At 38.8% G+C, this 20,401-nt stretch overlaps 1 protein-coding gene across 1 annotated transcript in view; it reads left to right on the forward strand.

Annotated features, from left to right (window-relative positions):
* The window catches only part of LOC115821742 (NACHT, LRR and PYD domains-containing protein 3-like), a 39,010-nt gene that overhangs the window by 17,686 nt on the left and 923 nt on the right, over positions 1–20,401 (forward strand). The window contains exons 5-9 of the mRNA XM_030785540.1: positions 961–1,134; positions 9,079–9,252; positions 19,453–19,626; positions 19,988–20,158; positions 20,272–20,318. Coding sequence (XP_030641400.1) covers positions 961–1,134; positions 9,079–9,252; positions 19,453–19,626; positions 19,988–20,158; positions 20,272–20,318 — 740 coding nt within the window. The remainder of the gene's footprint in view (positions 1–960; positions 1,135–9,078; positions 9,253–19,452; positions 19,627–19,987; positions 20,159–20,271; positions 20,319–20,401) is intronic.

Below are 20,401 nucleotides of genomic sequence, written 5' to 3' on the forward strand. Positions count from 1 at the left end.
ATATGTGTGAATATTTTTAAAACAACGACTCATGCTCCTCTCTCTAAGGGTTGTTGGAAAGTGGTGTTGCAGATAAAACTTGTGATTTTCTGACTTCATATTTAGGAAGAAACCCTTCAACCTACTCAGAGCTGGATCTTGCCTTATTTCTTTCTCAGATATGTAGGACAATTGTAGCAGCAGACAGTTATTGAATGATTATTAACATAAACACACTCTTCCTCTCTCTGTAGGTTGTTGAAGAGTGATGCTGCAGAAAAAGCCTGTGTTTATCTGACTGAAGTTCTAGAAATAAACCCCTTACTCCTGACAGAGCTGGATCTGAGTGAGAGGAAGCCAGGAGACGCAGAAGTGAAGAAGTTCTGTCCTCTTCTGGAGGATTCACACTGCAAACTGACTAAACTTGGGTTAGTGGTTTAATATAGTTTTATTTATTCATTTATTTATTTGTTTGATTGTTTTGTTCTCTTTTTTTATTTTATTTAAACCTAAGAACAAAAGATCTTCCAGATTTAAAGAGAGTGGATGACATTCCTCTGTGTTTTCCCCCAGTGTACTGACTGGCAGAAAAGCATTACTGTACTGTAAGAGTGGGCACTAGTTTTCATTTACATAAATAGGGGAACACCCACCAAACATTAGAATAGTAGAGTAATGGATATTGATGAGATTTTTTATCTATGTAATATTTTAGTGTCGTGCTACAATGAATCTAAACAGTTTTCTGCAGAAGGAAAAAAAAATTAAAACATTCATATTTTCAACAATCACCAGTATATTTACCAATATTTACTTTCCAATTTCTTTAGCAGAGGACATTTTACTAATAGCTATCTCACCACGGAGAGCTAAACATGCAGAATATTCTTAAGTGATACATTTTCTGCCATGTCATGATTTGACCTATGGAATCAGTAATGGCTGCCATCCACCCCACCCCAACATTCTCTCTCACTACAGGCTTAATGACAGCAGTATAACAGAAGAAGGCTGTGCTGCTCTGACTTCAGCTCTGACATCAAACCCCTCACACCTGATAGAGCTGAATCTGAGTGGGAATAAACTAGGAGACTCAGGAGTGAAACACATCTCTGCTCTACTGGGGAATCCATACTGTAAACTGCAGAGACTGCTGTAAGTCAACTGTCAAAGAGTCTGTGATGTAGTGAAATAGACTAAACAGACCTTTGGAGTCAAAAGACAAGACAAGAAATCCCAAGCAGAGAGTTATATATTTTACAGTAGGGCTGAACGATGAATCGATTTCAAATCGAAATTTGAAAGAATGAGATTAGCAAATCACAAAGGCTGCGATTTAGCATATATACGTTATGGAGCACATCTGACCTACGGTTCTGTGACAAGTGATCTGGGAATCGAACCCGGGGCTCTGGCTTGAAAGCCCAGAGCCTTACCCTGGTGCCAAGTGCAAGACCCAAAAGCAGAATGCAAAACAAAAGTAATGCAGAAAAAGTAAGTCTTTTAATGGGTGTATCAGGGCCGAGGTATCCTATTGAGTCAGGCAAAAATCAGAAAACATTTCCAGGCAGAAGTCAAAACCAGTAAGCAGAGATATCCAGTGTCAAATCCAGGAAAAATGGCAGGCAGAATCTTAGTCCAAAAAACAGGCAAAAACAGAGGTTCAGCAACAGGGGAAAGTCCAAGAAAACACATAAAAATACCCAGAGCTTATAAGAAGGCTTGATCAGGAATCGTACACGAGGTAGCAGCTCAAGACTGAGCAAAGAACTAAAGAAAACAAGAGGCTTAAGTAGACAGAGAGAACAAGACACAGGTGAAAACAATACATCAGTGATGAACTAAACAGGCACAAACGAAAGACTGAGGACACCACATGGCCAAAACCAAAACTACACTTCCCAAATACATGACAGGTTCCTCCGAATGCTGCTGCTGTTGGGATTTATTTTTCGATAATGTCTGGCGGACTAAACATTATCCCTTACATGTTCCATTGTTCTGTGTTCTATGCCAATTAAATAAACACATGTTGAAAGCGATTCCATATCTTTAAGTTATCATTTTTGCATTAGAATATAGAGCAGTTAATTTTTTGATGGTATCTCATGTGGTAATGTTCCATCACATGTTTTAAATCTATTATACAGTGAATATTGAAATGAAGCTTGGCTTAAAAAATGATATGGCAAATCAAATCTCAATTGCAATATCTGTCAGAAAAATCGTAAGTAGATGTTTTCCCCAAATCGAAGGAGGCTAAGATTAAGGATTTTTAGTGCTAGATCTAAGTGGAGCTAGAATAAATGTATCTCTCATGTGATTAATGTTCGTGACCAAGATAAGAGTCAGCACTTTACAAAGTTTTCTGCTCTCCCCCTACAGGCTCCAAAACAACAGTGTAACAGAAGAAGGCTGTGTCGCTCTGACTTCAGCTCTGACATCAAACCCCTCACACCTGACAGAGCTGAATCTGAGTGGGAATAAACTAGGAGACTCAGGAGTGAAACACATCTCTGCTCTACTGGGGAATCCACACTGTAAACTACAGAAACTGCTGTAAGTAATATGATGGTGAACAAAACTTTACATTTCTAAGACGACTTTGTATAGATGTAGTGTTTCCATTAAAATCTGTGATATGTCTATGATGGTAATACCTCATATTAGAAAGACATGGTGGGATATAAATGTTGCTCTTAAACTCCCTCTTAAGGCACAGTGAGGCCAGTATCAGAAAATGAACATTTCCAATTGTTGATTTTTTTCAATGATATGTTTTTTGCAGCATGAGTGAAAAAACCCTCTGTTTTCTCTAGACTTTCCGACTGTGGTATAACAGGTGAAGGATATGCAGCTCTGGTCTCAGCTCTTAAATCAAACCTCTCACACCTGATAGAGCTGGATCTGAGAGGGAACAACCCTGGAGACTCAGGAGTGAAGCTGGTCACTGATTTCCTAATTTTACTTAATAATACGGAGTGTAAACTGAAGACACTGAGGTGAGAAAATTTCCCAAAAGAGCATATAGCCGTAATAGAGCTGTAGAAGGCTGATTTCCATACCAGACTGACATGGTTAGAGTGAATCATTTTAACTTCTGTTATTCCCGTGTGCAGTTAATCATGCTCTTTGTAAACTAAACTGGGAACACTCTCAGACTCCAAAGGGGGGGTAGGAGCAGCAGTGACATATATATGTGTGTGTGCATATGTGTGAATATTTTTAAAACAACAATTCATGCTCCTCTCTCGACAGGTTGTTGGAAAGTGGTGCTGCAGATAAAGCTTGTGATTTTCTGACTTCATATTTAGGAAGAAACCCTTTAACTTGCTCAGAGCTGGATCTTGCCTTATTTCTTTCTCAGGCATTGAGGGCAATTGTAGCAGCAGACAGTTATTGAATGATGATTAACATAAACACACTCTTCCTCTCTCTGTAGGTTGTTGAAGAGTGATGCTGCGGAAAAAGCCTGTGTTTATCTGACTGAAGTTCTAGAAATAAACCCCTTACTCCTGACAGAGCTGGATCTGAGTGAGAGGAAGCCAGGAGACGCAGAAGTGAAGAAGTTCTGTCCTCTTCTGGAGGATTCACACTGCAAACTGACTAAACTTGAGTTAGTGGTTACATTTGTTTTGTTTATTTATTAGTATGTTTATTTAATTCTTTGTTTGGTTTTATCTTATTTTATTTTATTTAAACCTGACAACGAAAAATCTTCCTGATATAAAGAGAGTGGATGACATTCCTCTGTGTTTTCCCCCAGTTTACTGACTGGCAGAAAAGCATTACTGTACTGTAAGATGTGGACACTGGTTTTCATTTACATAAATAGGGGGAACACCCACCAAACATTAGAATAGTAGAGTAATGGATATTGATGAGATTTTTTTTATCTGTGTCATATTTTAGTGCAGTGCTAAACTGAATCTAAATAGTTTTCTGCAGAAGGAAAAGAATATTACAACATTCATATTTTCAACAATCACCAGTATATTTACCAATATTAACTTTTCAATTTCCTTAGCAGAGGAAATTTTAGTAATAGCTATCTCACCACAGAGAGCTAAACATTCAGAATATTCTGGAGTGATACATTATCTGCCATGTCATGATTTGACTTCTGGAATCAGTAATGGTTGCCATCCACCCTACCCCACCCCAACACTCTCTCTCACTACAGGCTTAATGACAGCAGTATAACAGAAGAAGGCTGTGCTGCTCTGACTTCAGCTCTGACATCAAACCCCTCACACCTGATAGAGCTGAATCTGAGTGGGAATAAAGTAGGAGATTCAGGAGTGAAACACATCTCTGCTCTACTGGGGAATCCACACTGTAAACTGCAGAGACTGCTGTAAGTAATATGGTGATGAACAAAACTTTACATTTCTCAGATGACTTTGTATAGATGTAGTGTTTCCATTAAAATCTGTGATATTTCTATGACAGTAATACCTCATATGAGAAAGACATGGTGGGATATAAATGTTACTGTTAAACTCCCTCCTAAGACACAGTGAGGCCAGTATCAGAAAATGAACATGTCCAATTGTTGATTTTTTTCAATGATATGTTTTTTGCAGCATCAGTGAAAAAGTCCTTTGTTTTCTCTAGACTTTCTGACTGTGGTATAACAGGTGAAGGATATGCAGCTCTGGTCTCAGCTCTTAAATCAAACCTCTCACACCTGATGGAGCTGGATCTGAGAGGGAACAACCCTGGAGACTCAGGAGTGAAGCTGGTCACTGATTTCCAGAATTTACTTAATGATAGGGAGTGTAAACTGAAGACACTGAGGTGAGAACATTTCCCAAAGGAGCATATATCCGTAATAGAGCTGTAGAAGGCTGATTTCCACACCAGACGGACATGGTTAGAGTGAATCATTTTAACTTCTGTTATTCCTGTGTACAGTTAATCCTGCTCTTTGTAAACTAAACTGGGAACACCCCCAGACTCTATAGGGGGGGTTAGGAGCAGCAATGACATATATGTGTGTGCATATGTGTGAATATTTTTAAAACAACGATTCATGCTCCTCCCTCCACAGGTGCTGCAGATAAAGCTTGTGATTTTCTGACTTGATATTTAGGCAGAAACCCTTTAACCTACTCAGAGCTGGATCTTGCCTTATTTCTTTCTCAGATATTTAGGACAATTGTAGCAGCAGACAGTTAATGAATGATGATTAACATAAATACACTCTTCCTCTCTCTGTAGGTTGTTGAAGAGTGATGCTGCAGAAAAAGCCTGTGTTTATCTGACTGAAGTTGTAGAAATAAACCCCTTACTCCTGACAGAGCTGGATCTGAGTGAGAGGAAGCCAGGAGACGCAGAAGTGAAGAAGTTCTGTCCTCTTCTGGAGGATTCACACTGCAAACTGACTAAACTTGGGTTAGTGGTTTCATCTGTTTTATTTATTCATTTGTTTGTTTGTTTGTCTGTTTTGTTTTATTTTATTTAAACCTGACAGCGAAAAATCTTCCATATATGAAGAGAGTGGATGACATTCCTCTGTGTTTTCCCCCAGTGTACTGACTGCCAGAAAAGCATTACTGTACTGTAAGGGTGGGCACTGGTTGTCATATATATAAATAGGGGGAACACCCACCAAACATTAGAATAGTAGAGTAATGGATATTGATGAGATTTTTTATCTATGTAATATTTGAGTGCAGTGCTAACCTGAATCTAAACAGTTTTCTGCAGAAGGAAAAGAATATTACAACATTGATATTTTCAAATATCAGCAGTATATTTACCAATATTTGCTTTCCAATTTCTTCAGCCGAGGAAAGTTTACCAATAGCTATCTCACCACGGAGAGCTAAACATTCAGAATATTCTTAAGTGATACATTATCTGCCATGTCATGATTTGACTTCTGGAATCAGTAATGGTTGCCATCCACCCCACCCCACCCCAACACTCTCTCTCACTACAGGCTTAATGACAGCAGTATAACAGAAGAAGGCTGTGCTGCTCTGACTTCAGCTCTGACATCAAACCCCTCACACCTGATAGAGCTGAATCTGAGTGGGAATAAACTAGGAGACTCAGGAGTGAAACACATCTCTGCTCTACTGGGGAATCCACACTGTAAACTACAGAGACTGCTGTAAGTCAACTGTCATTGAGCCTGTGATGTAGTGAAATACACTAAACAGACCTTCATACTTGAAATGAAATGACCAATATTACAGCTCTGTTTCCCAGAACTGTTTGCTGCCTTTAAAAATACAAAACAGCATTTATGTTTGTTAATGTCTGAGCTTAATCCATAAAGAATGTTTCTCTCTCTCTCTCTCTCTCTCTCTCTCTCTCCCTCTCTCACTTCTCTGTCTGTTTGTCTGCCTGTTTGGTTCTCTCTCTCTCTCTTTCTCTCTGTCTCAATCTACAGACTTAATGAGCTTAAGTGACCACACATGTATATAACTCCCAGTAGACTTTTCTGTAATCTGTCATTGATTTTATATATTGTCATTCTGTTTCACTGCAACAGTCTCAGTGGCAGTCAGAGCAGAACAGGGTCTCAGTGCTGGGTCTTAATTCTGTAATGTTAGTAATTAGACAAATAAGGAACTAAGTCACTAACCCTTTCATTTTGTTCAGTTGTGCTGACTGAGTCACTAACAGGATCTCACTTCTCACAGCTCCGAAATCTGTAACAGATACAACACAGACAGCGCTCCATACAGGAGTATATCAGTGTGTATGTGAGTGTGTGTGTGTGTGTGTGTGTATGTGTGTGTGTGTGTACTTAGCGTTTGGGTATACATAGGGTTTGTGTATACTGTGTGTGTATACTGAATGTTTTTTAGAACACAGTGAAGCCACAAAACCTTGTTTCTATTGCAGTTTAACTATGCAACCCAAAAATAAAATAAAATAAAATCAAAACTTGATTTAGTGTTTTGCGCTCTCTCTCTCTCACTACAGGCTTAATGACAGCAGTATAACAGAAGAAGGCTGTGCTGCTCTGACTTCAGCTCTGACATCAAACCCCTCACACCTGACAGAGCTGAATCTGAGTGGGAATAAAGTAGGAGACTCAGGAGTGAAACACATCTCTGCTCTACTGGGGAATCCACACTGTAAACTACAGAGACTGCTGTAAGTCAACTGTCATTGAGCCTGTGATGTAGTGAAATACACTAAACAGACCTTCATAGTTGTAATCGAGGGACCAGAAATTCCAAATATAGATTTACATATTCTACCAAGTACAGTTTTACAATAACATACAGCAAAAGAATACACACAATTAAATGACCAATATTACAGCTCTGTTTCCCAGAACTGTCTGCTGCCTTTAAAAATACAAAACAGCATTTATGTTTGTTAATGTCTGAGCTTAATCCATAAAGAATGTTTCTCTCTCTCTCTCTCTCTCTCTCTCTCTCTCTCTCTCTCTGTCTCTCTTTCACTTCTCTGTCTGTTTGTCTGTCTGTTTGACTCTCTCTCTCTCTTTCTCTCTGTCTCAATCTACAGACTTATTGAGCCTAAGTGACCACACATGTATATAACTCCCAGTAGACTTTTTCTGTAATCTTTCATTGATTTTATATATTCTCATTCTGTTTCACTGCAACAGTCTCAGTGCCAGTCAGAGCAGAACAGGGTCTCAGTGCTGGGTCTTAATTCTGTAATGTTAGCAATAAGACAGATAAGTAACTAACCCTTTCATTTTGTTCAGTTGTGCTGACTGAGTCACTAACAGGATCACACTTCTCACAGCTCCAAAATCTGTAACAGATACAACACAGACAGCGCTCCATACAGGAGTATATCAGTGTGTATGTGAGTGTGTGTTTGTATCTGTCTGTGTGTGTGTGTGTGTGTGTGTGTGTGTACTTAGCGTTTGGGTATACATAGGGTTTGTGTATACTGTGTGTGTATACTGAATGTTTTTTAGAACACAGTGAAGCCACAAAACCTTGTTTCTATTGCAGTTTAACTATGCTACCCAAAAATAAAATAAAATAAAATCAAAACTTGATTTAGTGTTTTGCTCTCTCTCTCCCTCACTACAGGCTTAATGACAGCAGTATAACAGAAGAAGGCTGTGCTGCTCTGACTTCAGCTCTGACATCAAACCCCGCACACCTGACAGAGCTGAATCTGAGTGGGAATAAAGTAGGAGACTCAGGAGTGAAACACATCTCTGCTCTACTGGGGAATCCACACTGTAAACTACAGAGACTGCTGTAAGTAAACTGTCATTGAGCTTGTGATGTAGTGAAATAGACTAAACAGACCTTTGGAGTCAAAAGATAAGACAAGAAATCCCAAACAGAGAGTAATATATTGTACAGTAGGGCTGAACGATGAATCGATTTCAAATCAAAATTGCGATTTGAAAGAATGCGATTACCAAATCGCAAGGCTGTGATTTAGGATATATATACTTTAAGGAGCATGTCTGACCTACGGTTTCTCCGAATGCTGCCTGCTGTCGGGATTTATTTTTCGATAATGCCTGGCAGGCAAAACATTGTCTCTTACATGTTCAGTTGTTCTGTGTTCTATGCCAATTAAATAAACACACGTTGGAAGCAATTCCATATCTTTAAGTTGTCATTTTAGCATTAGAATATACAGCAGTTAATGTTTTGATGGTATCTCATGTGGTAATGCTCCATCACATGTTTCAGATCTATTACACAGTGAATATTGAAATGAAGCTTGGCTTAAAAAATGATATGAAAAATCAAATCTCAATCACAATATCTGTCAGAAAAATTGTAAGTAGATATTTTCCCCAAATCGTTCAGCCCTGTTTTACAGTACATGTTTTCCAGTTATGTTGTGTGATTAGAAGGTCAGTAGTGTTGTGCTGTAATTGTATCTATACTGCATTATAAACAAGCCTAAAATGGCTTGTTTATGTCATGCATTGGAATTATTCTCTACCCCCCCCCCACCCCCCCATTTGTCTGTAGTCAGTGTAACTAGTATAATAGAACAAGACTAAGATTAAGGATTTTCAGTGCTAGATCTAAGTGGAGCTAGAGTAAATTTGTCTCTCTCATTATTAATGTTTGTGACCAAGATCAGAGTCAGCGCTTTACACAGTTTCCTGTTCTCCCCCTAAAGGCTTCAAAACAACAATGTGACAGAAGAAGGCTGTGTCACTCTGACTTCAGCTCTGACATCAAACCCCTCACACCTGATAGAGCTGAATCTGAGTGGGAATAAACTAGGAGATTCAGGAGTGAAACACATCTCAACCCTACTGAAAAATCCACACTGTAAACTACAGAAACTGCTGTAAGTAATATGGTGATGGACAAAACTTTACATTTCTAAGATGACTTTGTATAGATGTAGTGTTTCCATTAAAATCTGTGATATATCTATGATGGTAATACCTCATATGAGAAAGACATGGTGGGATATAAATGTTACTGTTAAACTCCCTCCTAAGACACAGTGAGGCCAGTATCAGAAAATAAACATTTCCAGTTGTTGATTTTTTCAATGATATGTTTTTTGCAGCATGAGTGAAAAACTCCTGTGTTTTCTCTAGACTTTCTGACTGTGGTATAACAGGTGAAGGATATGCAGCTCTGGTCTCAGCTCTTAAATCAAACCTCTCACACCTGATGGAGCTGGATCTGAGAGGGAACAACCCTGGAGACTCAGGAGTGAAGCTGGTCACTGATTTCCTGAATTTACTTAATGATAGGGAGTGTAAACTGAAGACACTGAGGTGAGAACATTTCCCAAAAGAGTATATATCCGTAATAGAGCTGTAGAAGGCTGATTTCCACACCAGACTGACATGGTTAGAGTGAATCATTTTAACTTCTGTTATTCCTGTGTACAGTTAATCCTGCTCTTTGTAAACTAAACTGGGAACACCCCCAGACTCTATAGGGGGGTTAGGAGCAGCAATGACATATATGTGTGTGCATATGTGTGAATATTTTTAAAACAACGATTCATGCTCCTCTCTCTACAGGTGCTGCAGATAAAGCTTGTGATTTTCTGACTTGATATTTAGGCAGAAACCCCTTTAAACTACTCAGAGCTGGATGTTGCCTTATTTCTTTCTCAGATATGTAGGACAGTTGTAGCAGCAGACAGTTATTGAATGATGATTAACATAAATACACTCTTCCTCTCTCTGTAGGTTGTTGAAGAGTGATGCTGCAGAAAAAGCCTGTGTTTATCTGACTGAAGTTCTAGAAATAAACCCCTTACTCCTGACAGAGCTGGATCTGAGTGACAGGAAGCCAGGAGACGCAGAGCTGAAGAAGTTCTGTCCTTTTCTGGAGGATTCACACTGCAAACTGACTAAACTTGAGTTAGTGGTTACATTTGTTTTTTTTATTTATTTGTATATTTGTTTATTTCTTTGTTTGGTTTTATCTTATTTTATTTTATTTAAACCTGACAGCGAAAAATCTTCCAGATATAAAGAGAGTGGATGACATTCCTCTGTGTTTTCCCCCAGTGTACTGACTGGCAGAAAAGCATTACTGTACTGTAAGAGTGGACACTGGTTGTCATATATATAAATAGGGGGAACACCCACCAAACATTAGAATAGTAGAGTAATGGATATTGATGAGCTTTTTTTTAACTATATTATATTTGAGTGCAGTGCTACACTGAATCTAAACAGTTTTCTGCAGAAGGAAAAAAATATTAAAACATTCATAATACCAACAATCACCAGTATGTTTACCAATATTTACTTTCCAATTTCTTTAGCATAGGAAATTTTACTAATAGCTATCTCACCATGGAGAACCAAACATGCAGAATATTCTGGAGTGATACATTATCTGCCATGTCATGATTTGACTTCTGGAATCAGTAATGGTTGCCATCCACCCCACCCTACCCCACCCCAACACTCTCTCTCACTACAGGCTTAATGACAGCAGTATAACAGAAGAAGGCTGTGCTGCTCTGACTTCAGCTCTGACATCAAACCCCTCACACCTGACAGAGCTGAATCTGAGTGGGAATAAAGTAGGAGACTCAGGAGTGAAGCACATCTCTGCTCTACTGGGGAATCCACACTGTAAACTACAGAGACTGCTGTAAGTCAACTGTCTAAGAGCCTGTGATGTAGTGAAATACACTAAACAGACCTTCATAGTTGTAATGGAGGGAGCAGAAATTCCAAGTATAGAGTTACATATTCTACCAAGCACAGTTTTACAGTAACATACAGCAAAAGAATACACACAATTAAATGACCAATATTACAGCTCTGTTTCCCAGATCTGTTTACTTTCTTTAAAAATACAAAACAGCATTTATAGTTTCTTAATGTCTGAGCTTAATCCATAAAGAATGTTTCTCTCTCTCTCTCTCTCTCTCTCTCTCTCTCTCTCTCTCTCTCTCTCTGTCTCTGTCTCTCTCTCACTTCTCTGTCTGTTTGTCTGACTGTTTGATTCTCTCTCTCTCTTTCTCTCTGTCTCAATCTACAGACTTAATGAGCCTATGTGACCACACATGTATATAACTCCCAGTAGACTTCTCTGTAATCTTTCATTGATTTTATATATTCTCATTCTGTTTCACTGCAACTGTCTCAGTGGCAGTCAGAGCAGAACAGGGTCTCAGTGCTGGGTCTTAATTCTGTAATGTTAGTAATTAGACAGATAAGTAACTAAGTCACTAACCCTTTCATTTTGTTCAGTTGTGCTGACTGAGTCACTAACAGGATCTCACTTCTCACAGCTCCGAAATCTGTAACAGATACAACACAGACAGCGCTCCATACAGGAGTATATCAGTGTGTATGTGAGTGTGTGTGTTTTGTATCTGTGTGTGTGTATGTGTGTGTGTACTAAGGGTTTGCGTATACATAGGGTTTGTGTATACTGTGTGTGTATACTGAATGTTTTTTAGAACAGAGTGAAGCCAAAAAAACTTGTTTCTATTGCAGTTTAACTATGCAACCCAAAAATAAAATAAAATAAAACCAAAACTTGATTTAGTGTTTTGCTCTCTCTCTCTCTCACTACAGGTTTAATGACAGCAGTATAACAGAAGAAGGCTGTGCTGCTCTGACTTCAGCTCTGACATCAAACCCCTCACACCTGACAGAGCTGAATCTGAGTGGGAATAAAGTAGGAGACTCAGGAGTGAAGCACATGTCTGCTCTACTGGGGAATCCACACTGTAAACTACAGAGACTGCTGTAAGTCAACTGTCTAAGAGCCTGTGATGTAGTGAAATACACTAAACAGACCTTCATAGTTGTAATGGAGGGACAAGAAATTCCAAGTATAGAGTTACATATTCTACCAAGTACAGTTTTACAATAACATACAGCAAGAGAATACACACAATTAAATGACCAATATTACAGCTGTGTTTTCCAGAACTGTCTGCTGCCTTTAAAAATACAAAACAGTATTGATGTTTGTTAAAGCCTGAGTTTAGCACATAAAGAATGTTTCTCTCTCTCTCTCTCTTTCACTTCTCTGTCTGTTTGTCTGTCTGTTTGATTCTGTCTCTCTCTCTCTCTCTCTCTCTCTCTCTCTCTCTCTCTCTCTCTCTCTCTCTCTCTCTCTCTCTCTCTCTCTCTCTCTCTCTCTCTCTCTCTCTCTCTCTCTCTCTCTCTCTGTCTCAGTCTACAGACTTATTGAGCCTAAGTGACCACGCATGTATATAACTCCCTATAGACCTTTTTTGTAATTTTTCATTGATTTTATATATTGTCACTCTGTTTAACTGAAACTGTCTCAGTGCCAGTCAGAGCAGGACAGGGTCTCAGTGCTGGGTCTTAATTCTGTAATGTTAGTAATTAGACAGATAAGTAACTAACCCCTTTCATTTTGTTCAGTTGTGCTGACTGAGTCACTAACAGGATCACACTTCTCACAGCTCCAAAATCTGTAACAGATACAACACAGACAGCACTCCATACAGGACTATATCAGTGTGTGTGTGAGTGTGTGTGTGTGTATACTTAGGGTTTGGTAATGCTTAGGGTATGTATATACTGTGTGTGTATACTGACGGTTTTTAAGTCTAAGAGCACAGTGAAGCCAGAAAACATTGTTTCTATTGCAGTTTACCTGTGTAACCCAAAAATAAAATAAAACAAAAACTTGATTAAGTGTTTTGCTCTCTCTCTCTCTCGCTACAGGCTTAATGACAGCAGTATAACAGAAGAAGGCTGTGCTGCTCTGACTTCAGCTCTGACATCAAACCCCTCACACCTGACAGAGCTGAATCTGAGTGGGAATAAAGTAGGAGATTCAGGAGTGAAACACATCTCTGCTCTACTGGGGAATCCACACTGTAAACTACAGAGACTGCTGTAAGTCAACTGTCTAAGAGCCTGTGATGTAGTGAAATAGACTAAACAGACCTTCATAGTTGTAATGGAGGGACAATAAATTCCAAGTATAGAGTTACATATTCTACCAAGCACAGTTTTACAGTAACATACAGCAAAAGAATACACACAATTAAATGACCAATATTACAGCTCTGTTTCCCAGATCTGTCTGCTGCCTTTCAAAATACAAAACAGCATTTATAGTTTCTTAATGTCTGAGCTTAATCCATAAAGAATGTTTCTCTCTCTCTCTCTCTCTCTCTCTCTCTCAATCTACAGACTTAATGAGCTTAAGTGACCACACATGTATATAACTCCCAGTAGACTTTTCTGTAATCTTTCATTGATTTTATATATTCTCATTCTGTTTCACTGCAACTGTCTCAGTGGCAGTCAGAGCAGAACAGGGTCTCAGTGCTGGGTCTTAATTCTGTAATGTTAGTAATTAGACAAATAAGGAACTAAGTCACTAGCCCTTTCATTTTGTTCAGTTGTGCTGACTGAGTCACTAACAGGATCTCACTTCTCACAGCTCCAAAATCTGTAACAGATACAACACAGACAGCGCTCCATACAGGAGTATATCAGTGTGTATGCGTGTGTGTGCGTGTGTGTGTGTCTGTGTGTATATCTGTGCATGCATGTGTGTGTGTGCGTGTGTATACTTAGGTTTTGGGTATACTCACAGTATGTGTATGCTGTGTTTGTATACTGAGGATTTTTAAGTCTAAGAACACAGTAAAGCCAAAAAGCCTTGTTTCTATTGCAGTTTTTCTGTGTAACCAAAAAATGAAATAAAACCAAAACTTGATTTAGTGTTTTTCACTTTCTCTCTCTCACTACAGGCTTAATGACAGCAGTATAACAGAAGAAGGCTGTGCTGCTCTGACTTCAGCTCTGACATCAAACCCCTCACACCTGACAGAGCTGAATCTGAGTGGGAATAAAGTAGGAGACTCAGGAGTGAAGCACATGTCTGCTCTACTGGGGAATCCACACTGTAAACTACAGAGACTGCTGTAAGTAAACAGTCAAAGAGCCTGTGATGTAGTGAAATACAATAAACAGATCTTTGGAGTCAAAAGACAATACAAGGAATCCCAAACAGAGAGTAATATATTTTACAGTAGGGCTGAACTATGAATCGATTTCAAATCAAAACTTTCGATTTGAAAGAATGCAGTTAGCAAATTGCGAATGCTACAGAAAATTCCATTGAATTGAATGGGCCATCCCAGCGTTGGGAGGTCCGATATTTCTTGGTAATGACAGCTGAAAATAATTAATGACGGCTGCCATTGGCAACAGGTTTTGTGCTTCTGATTCACATCTTTATGTCATTCTGAAAGTGGTCCGTTCACTTCTCGTAACGGAAATACACAGCAACAAGTTAGCCTAAAATGTTGCTATGTAACACTTGAAACATAAAGACTTTCTTAGCAGGATGGACTATTTTTCTCAGCGGAAGCCACGAAACGGCAATGAAATCATTAAAATGAAACACTGTGTGAAGTTTCTTTTATCATTTTGACAAATAACAGTATAATAAGCAGGGTCATGTTTGTCACGTCGCTAATTATTTTTTAATAACGACTGGCGGACTATACATTATCCTTTACATGTTCCATTGTTCTGTGTTCTATGCCAATTAAATAAACACATGTTGGAAGCAATTCCACAACTTTAAGTTATCATTTTAGCATTAGAATATAGAGCAGTTAATGTTTTGATGGTATCTCATGTGGTAATGTTCCATCACATGTTTTAAATCTATTACACAGTGAATATTGAAATGAAGCTTGGCTTAAAAAATGATATGAAAAATCAAATCTCAATCACAATATCTGTCAGAAAAATTGTAAGTAGATATTTTCCCCAAATCGTTCAGCCCTGTTTTACAGTACATGTTTTCCAGTTATGTTGTGTGATTAGAAGGTCAGTAGTGTTGTGCTGTAATTGTATCTATACAGCATTATAAACAAGCCTAAAATGGCTTGTTTATGTCATGCATTGGAATTATTCTCTACCCCCCCCCCCCCCCATTTGTCTGTAGTCAGTGTAACTAGTATAATAGAAGAAAGCTAAGATTAAGGATTTTCAGTGCTAGATCTAAGTGGAGCTAGAGTAAATTTGTCTCTTCATGATTAATGTTTGTGACCAAGATCAGAGTCAGCGCTTTACACAGTTTCCTGCTCTCCCCCTAAAGGCTTCAAAACAACAGTGTGACAGAAGAAGGCTGTGTCACTCTGACTTCAGCTCTGACATCAAACCCCTCACACCTGATAGAGCTGAATCTGAGTGGGAATAAACTAGGAGACTCAGGAGTGAAACACATCTCAACCCTACTGAAAAATCCACACTGTAAACTACAGAAACTGCTGTAAGTAATATGGTGATGAACAAAACTTTACATTTCTAAGATGACTTTGTATAGATGTAGTGTTTCCATTAAAATCTGTGATATATCTATGATGGTAATACCTCATATGAGAAAGACATGGTGGGATATAAATGTTGCTCTTCAACTCCCTCCTAAGACACAGTGAGGCCAGTATCAGAAAATAAACATTTCCAGTTGTTGATTTTTTCAATGATATGTTTTTTGCAGCATGAGTGAAAAACTCCTGTGTTTTCTCTAGACTTTCTGACTGTGGTATAACAGGTGAAGGATATGCAGCTCTGGTCTCTGCTCTTAAATCAAACCTCTCACACCTGATGGAGCTGGATCTGAGAGGGAACAACCCTGGAGACTCAGGAGTGAAGCTGGTCACTGATTTCCTGAATTTACTTAATGATAGGGAGTGTAAACTGAAGACACTGAGGTGAGAACATTTCCCAAAGGAGCATATATCCGTAATAGAGCTGTAGAAGGCTGATTTCCACACCAGACTGACATGGTTAGAGTGAATCATTTTAACTTCTGTTATTCCTGTGTACAGTTAATCCTGCTCTTTGTAAACTAAACTGGGAACACCCCCAGACTCTATAGGGGGGGTTAGGAGCAGCAATGACATATATGTGTGTGCATATGTGTGAATATTTTTAAAACAACGATTCATGCTCCTCCCTCCACAGGTGCTGCAGGTAAAGCTTGTGATTTTCTGACTTGATATTTAGGCAGAAACCCTTTAACCTACTCAGAGCTGGATCTTGCCTTATTTCTTTCTCAGATATTTAGGACAATTGTAGCAGCAGACAGTTAATGAATGATGATTAACATAAATACACTCTTCCTCTCTCTGTAGGTTGCTGAAGAGTGATGCTGCAGAAAAAGCCTGTGTTTATCTGACTGAAGTTCTAGAAATAAACCCCTTACTCCTGACAGAGCTGGATCTGAGTGAGAGGAAGCCAGGAGATGCAGAGCTGAAGAAGTTCTGTCCTCTTCTGGAGGATTCACACTGCAAACTGACTAAACTTGGGTTAGTGGTTTCATCTGTTTTATTTATTCATTTGTTTGTTTGTTTGTCTGTTTTGTTTTATTTTATTTAAACCTGACAGCGAAAAATCTTCCATATATGAAGAGAGTGGATGACACTCCTCTGTGTTTTCCCCCAGTGTACTGACTGGCAGAAAAGCATTACTGTACTGTAAGAGTGGACACTGGTTTTCATTTACATAAATAGGAGGAACACCCACCAAACATTAGAATAGTAGAGTAATGGATATTGATGAGCTTTTTTTTAACTATATTATATTTGAGTGCAGTGCTACACTGAATCTAAACAGTTTTCTGCAGAAGGAAAAGAATATTACAAGATTCATATTTTCAACAATCACCAGTATAATTACCAATATTTACTTTCCAATTTCTTTAGCAGAGGAAATTTTGCTAATAGCTATCTCACCATGGAGAACCAAACATGCAGAATATTCTGGAGTGATACATTTTCTGCCATGTCATGATTTGACTTCTGGAATCACTAATGGTTGCCATCCACCCTACCCCACCCCAACACTCTCTCACTACAGGTTTAATGACAGCAGTATAACAGAAGAAGGCTGTGCTGCTCTGACTTCAGCTCTGACATCAAACCCCTCACACCTGACAGAGCTGAATCTGAGTGGGAATAAAGTAGGAGACTCAGGAGTGAAGCACATCTCTGCTCTACTGGGGAATCCACACTGTAAACTACAGAGACTGCTGTAAGTCAACTGTCAAAGAGACTGTGATATAGTGAAATACACTAAACAGACCTTCATACTTGTAATGGAGGGACAAGAAATTCCAAGTATAGAGTTACATATTCTACCAAGTACAGTTTTACAATAACGTACAGCAAAAGAATACACACAATTAAATGACCAATATTACAGCTGTGTTTCCCAGATCTGTTTGCTGCTTTTAAAAATACAAAACAGCATTTATGTTTGTTAATGTCTGAGCTTAATCCATAAAGAATGTTTCTCTCTCTCTCTCTCTCTCTTTCACTTCTCTGTCTGTTTGTTTGTCTATTTTATTCTCTCTCTCTCTTTCTCTCTGTCTCAATCTACAGACTTATTGAGCCTAAGTGACCACACATGTATATAACTCCCAGTAGACTTTTTCTGTAATCTTTCATTGATTTTATATATTGTCATTCTGTTTCACTGCAACAGTCTCAGTGGCAGTCAGAGCAGAACAGGGTCTCAGTGCTGGGTCTTAATTCTGTAATGTTAGTAATTAGGCAGATAAGTAACTAAGTCACTAACCCTTTCATTTTGTTCAGTTGTGCTGACTGAGTCACTAACAGGATCTCACTTCTCACAGCTCCAAAATCTGTAACAGATACAACACAGACAGCGCTCCATACAGGAGTATATCAGTGTGTGTGTGTGTGTATGTGTGCGTGTGTGTGTGTACTTAGGGTTTGGGTATACATAGGGTTTGTGTATACTGTGTGTGTATACTGAATGTTTTTTAGAACACAGTGAATCCACAAAGCCTTGTTTCTATTGCAGTTTAACTATGCTACCCAAAAATAAAATAAAATAAAATCAAAACTTGATTTAGTGTTTTGCTCTCTCTCTCCCTCACTACAGGCTTAATGACAGCAGTATAACAGAAGAAGGCTGTGCTGCTCTGACTTCAGCTCTGACATCAAACCCCTCACGCCTGACAGAGCTGAATCTGAGTGGGAATAAAGTAGGAGACTCAGGAGTGAAACACATCTCTGCTCTACTGGGGAATCCACACTGTAAACTACAGAGACTGCTGTAAGTAAACTGTCAAAGAGCCTGTGATGTAGTGAAATACACTAAACAGACCTTTGGAGTCAAAAGATAAGACAAGAAATCCCAAACAGAGAGTAATATATTGTACAGTAGGGCTGAACGATGAATCGATTTCAAATCAAAATTGCGATTTGAAAGAATGCGATTACCAAATCGCAAGGCTGTGATTTAGGATATATATACTTTAAGGAGCATGTCTGACCTGCGGTTCCTCCGAATGCTGCCTGCTGTCGGGATTTATTTTTCGATAATGCCTGGCAGACAAAACATTATCTCTTACATGTTCAGTTGTTCTGTGTTCTATGCCAATTAAATAAACACATGTTGGAAGCAATTCCATATCCTTAAGTTATCATTTTAGCATTAGAATATAGAGCAGATGGTGTCTCATGTGGTAATGCTCCATCACATGTTTTAAATCTATTACACAGTGAATATTGAAATGAAGGTTGGCTTAAAAAATGATATGAAAAATCAAATCTCAATCGCAATATCTGTCAGAAAAATTGTAAGTAGATATTTTCCCCAAATCGTTCAGCCCTGTTTTACAGTACATGTTTTCCAGTTCTGCTGTGTGATTAGAAGGTCAGTAGTGTTGTGCTGTAATTGTATCTATACTGCATTATAAACAAGCCTAAAATGGAAGAAGCCTGAGATTAAGGATTTTCAGTGCTAGATCTAAGTGGAGCTCTGATGATTAATGTTTGTGACCAAGATAAGAGTAAGTGCTTCACACAGTTTCCTGTTCTCCCCCTAAAGGCTAAGATTAAGGATATTCAGTCCTAGTGTCTTTTCAATCAGATTCCCACAAGGAGGACCAGTGTATGGCGCGAACCCTGTCTCATCACTGCAAATGTTCTGGAAAAGTCCTGGAAAATGGTCTCTAGAAAAGAGTGGGAACCCTAAATAAAACTTGTTTCTCTCTCTCTCTCTCTCTCTCTCTCCAGACTTGCTCTCTGTAAACTCACTGAACAGTCCTGTTCATCTATAGCCTCAGTTCTACAGTCAGTAAACTGTCCCCTGAGAGAACTGGACCTGAGTAACAATGACCTTCAGGATTCAGGAGTGAAGTTTCTCTGTGTGGGACTGAAGAATCCACACTGTAAACTGGAGATACTGAGGTCAGTATTAGTCAGGAACTTAAATACAATATTTAGAATGACTACATTCACATTAAAATGAGACCGGGTTGATATATAGAATGGTTATTAAAGTACTGTTGTGTATGAAACATGCTGATCATAAATGTAAATTAATTTCACCCAATATCTGTACAGCTGTTAGTAACTGGTCTGTGAGTTTAGATAATGTCACAGTTTAGCAAAGTCAACATTTATGGTAAAACAGAGTGGAACCTTCACAATGAAATTACACTTCACAAACCCAATGATGAGTTCATATTCTCTGTCTGTATGTATGTTTATTTCTCTCTCTCTCTCTCTCTCTCTCTCTCTCTCTCTCTCTCTCTCTCTCTCTCTGTAGGTTGTCTGGTTGTTTAGTGACAGATGAAGGTTGTTCTTCTCTGGCTTCAGCTCTGAGTTCAAACCCCTCACACCTGAGAGAACTGGATCTGAGCTACAATCACCCAGGAGACTCAGGAGTGAAGCGTCTCTCCACACAGATGAATCAACACTGTCAACTTAAGTCAGTACAGTCTGTGTGTGTGTGTGTGTGTGTGTGTGTGTGTGTCTGTGTCTGTGTGTGTGTGTGTATGTGTGTGTGTTCACATGTGAGACTCATCCACTGTCTGTTGTGTGTTTTTGTAGTGTGGACCATGGTGGAGAATTCATGATCAAACCAGGATTAAGAAAATGTGAGTACACACCCACACACGCACACACACACTGAGTTTGGTTCACCCATGGAAAAGAGACCATTTATCTAAATTCCTAATGA

The sequence above is a fragment of the Chanos chanos genome, chromosome 9 (assembly GCF_902362185.1).
Source record: "Chanos chanos chromosome 9, fChaCha1.1, whole genome shotgun sequence".
NCBI lineage: Eukaryota > Metazoa > Chordata > Actinopteri > Gonorynchiformes > Chanidae > Chanos > Chanos chanos.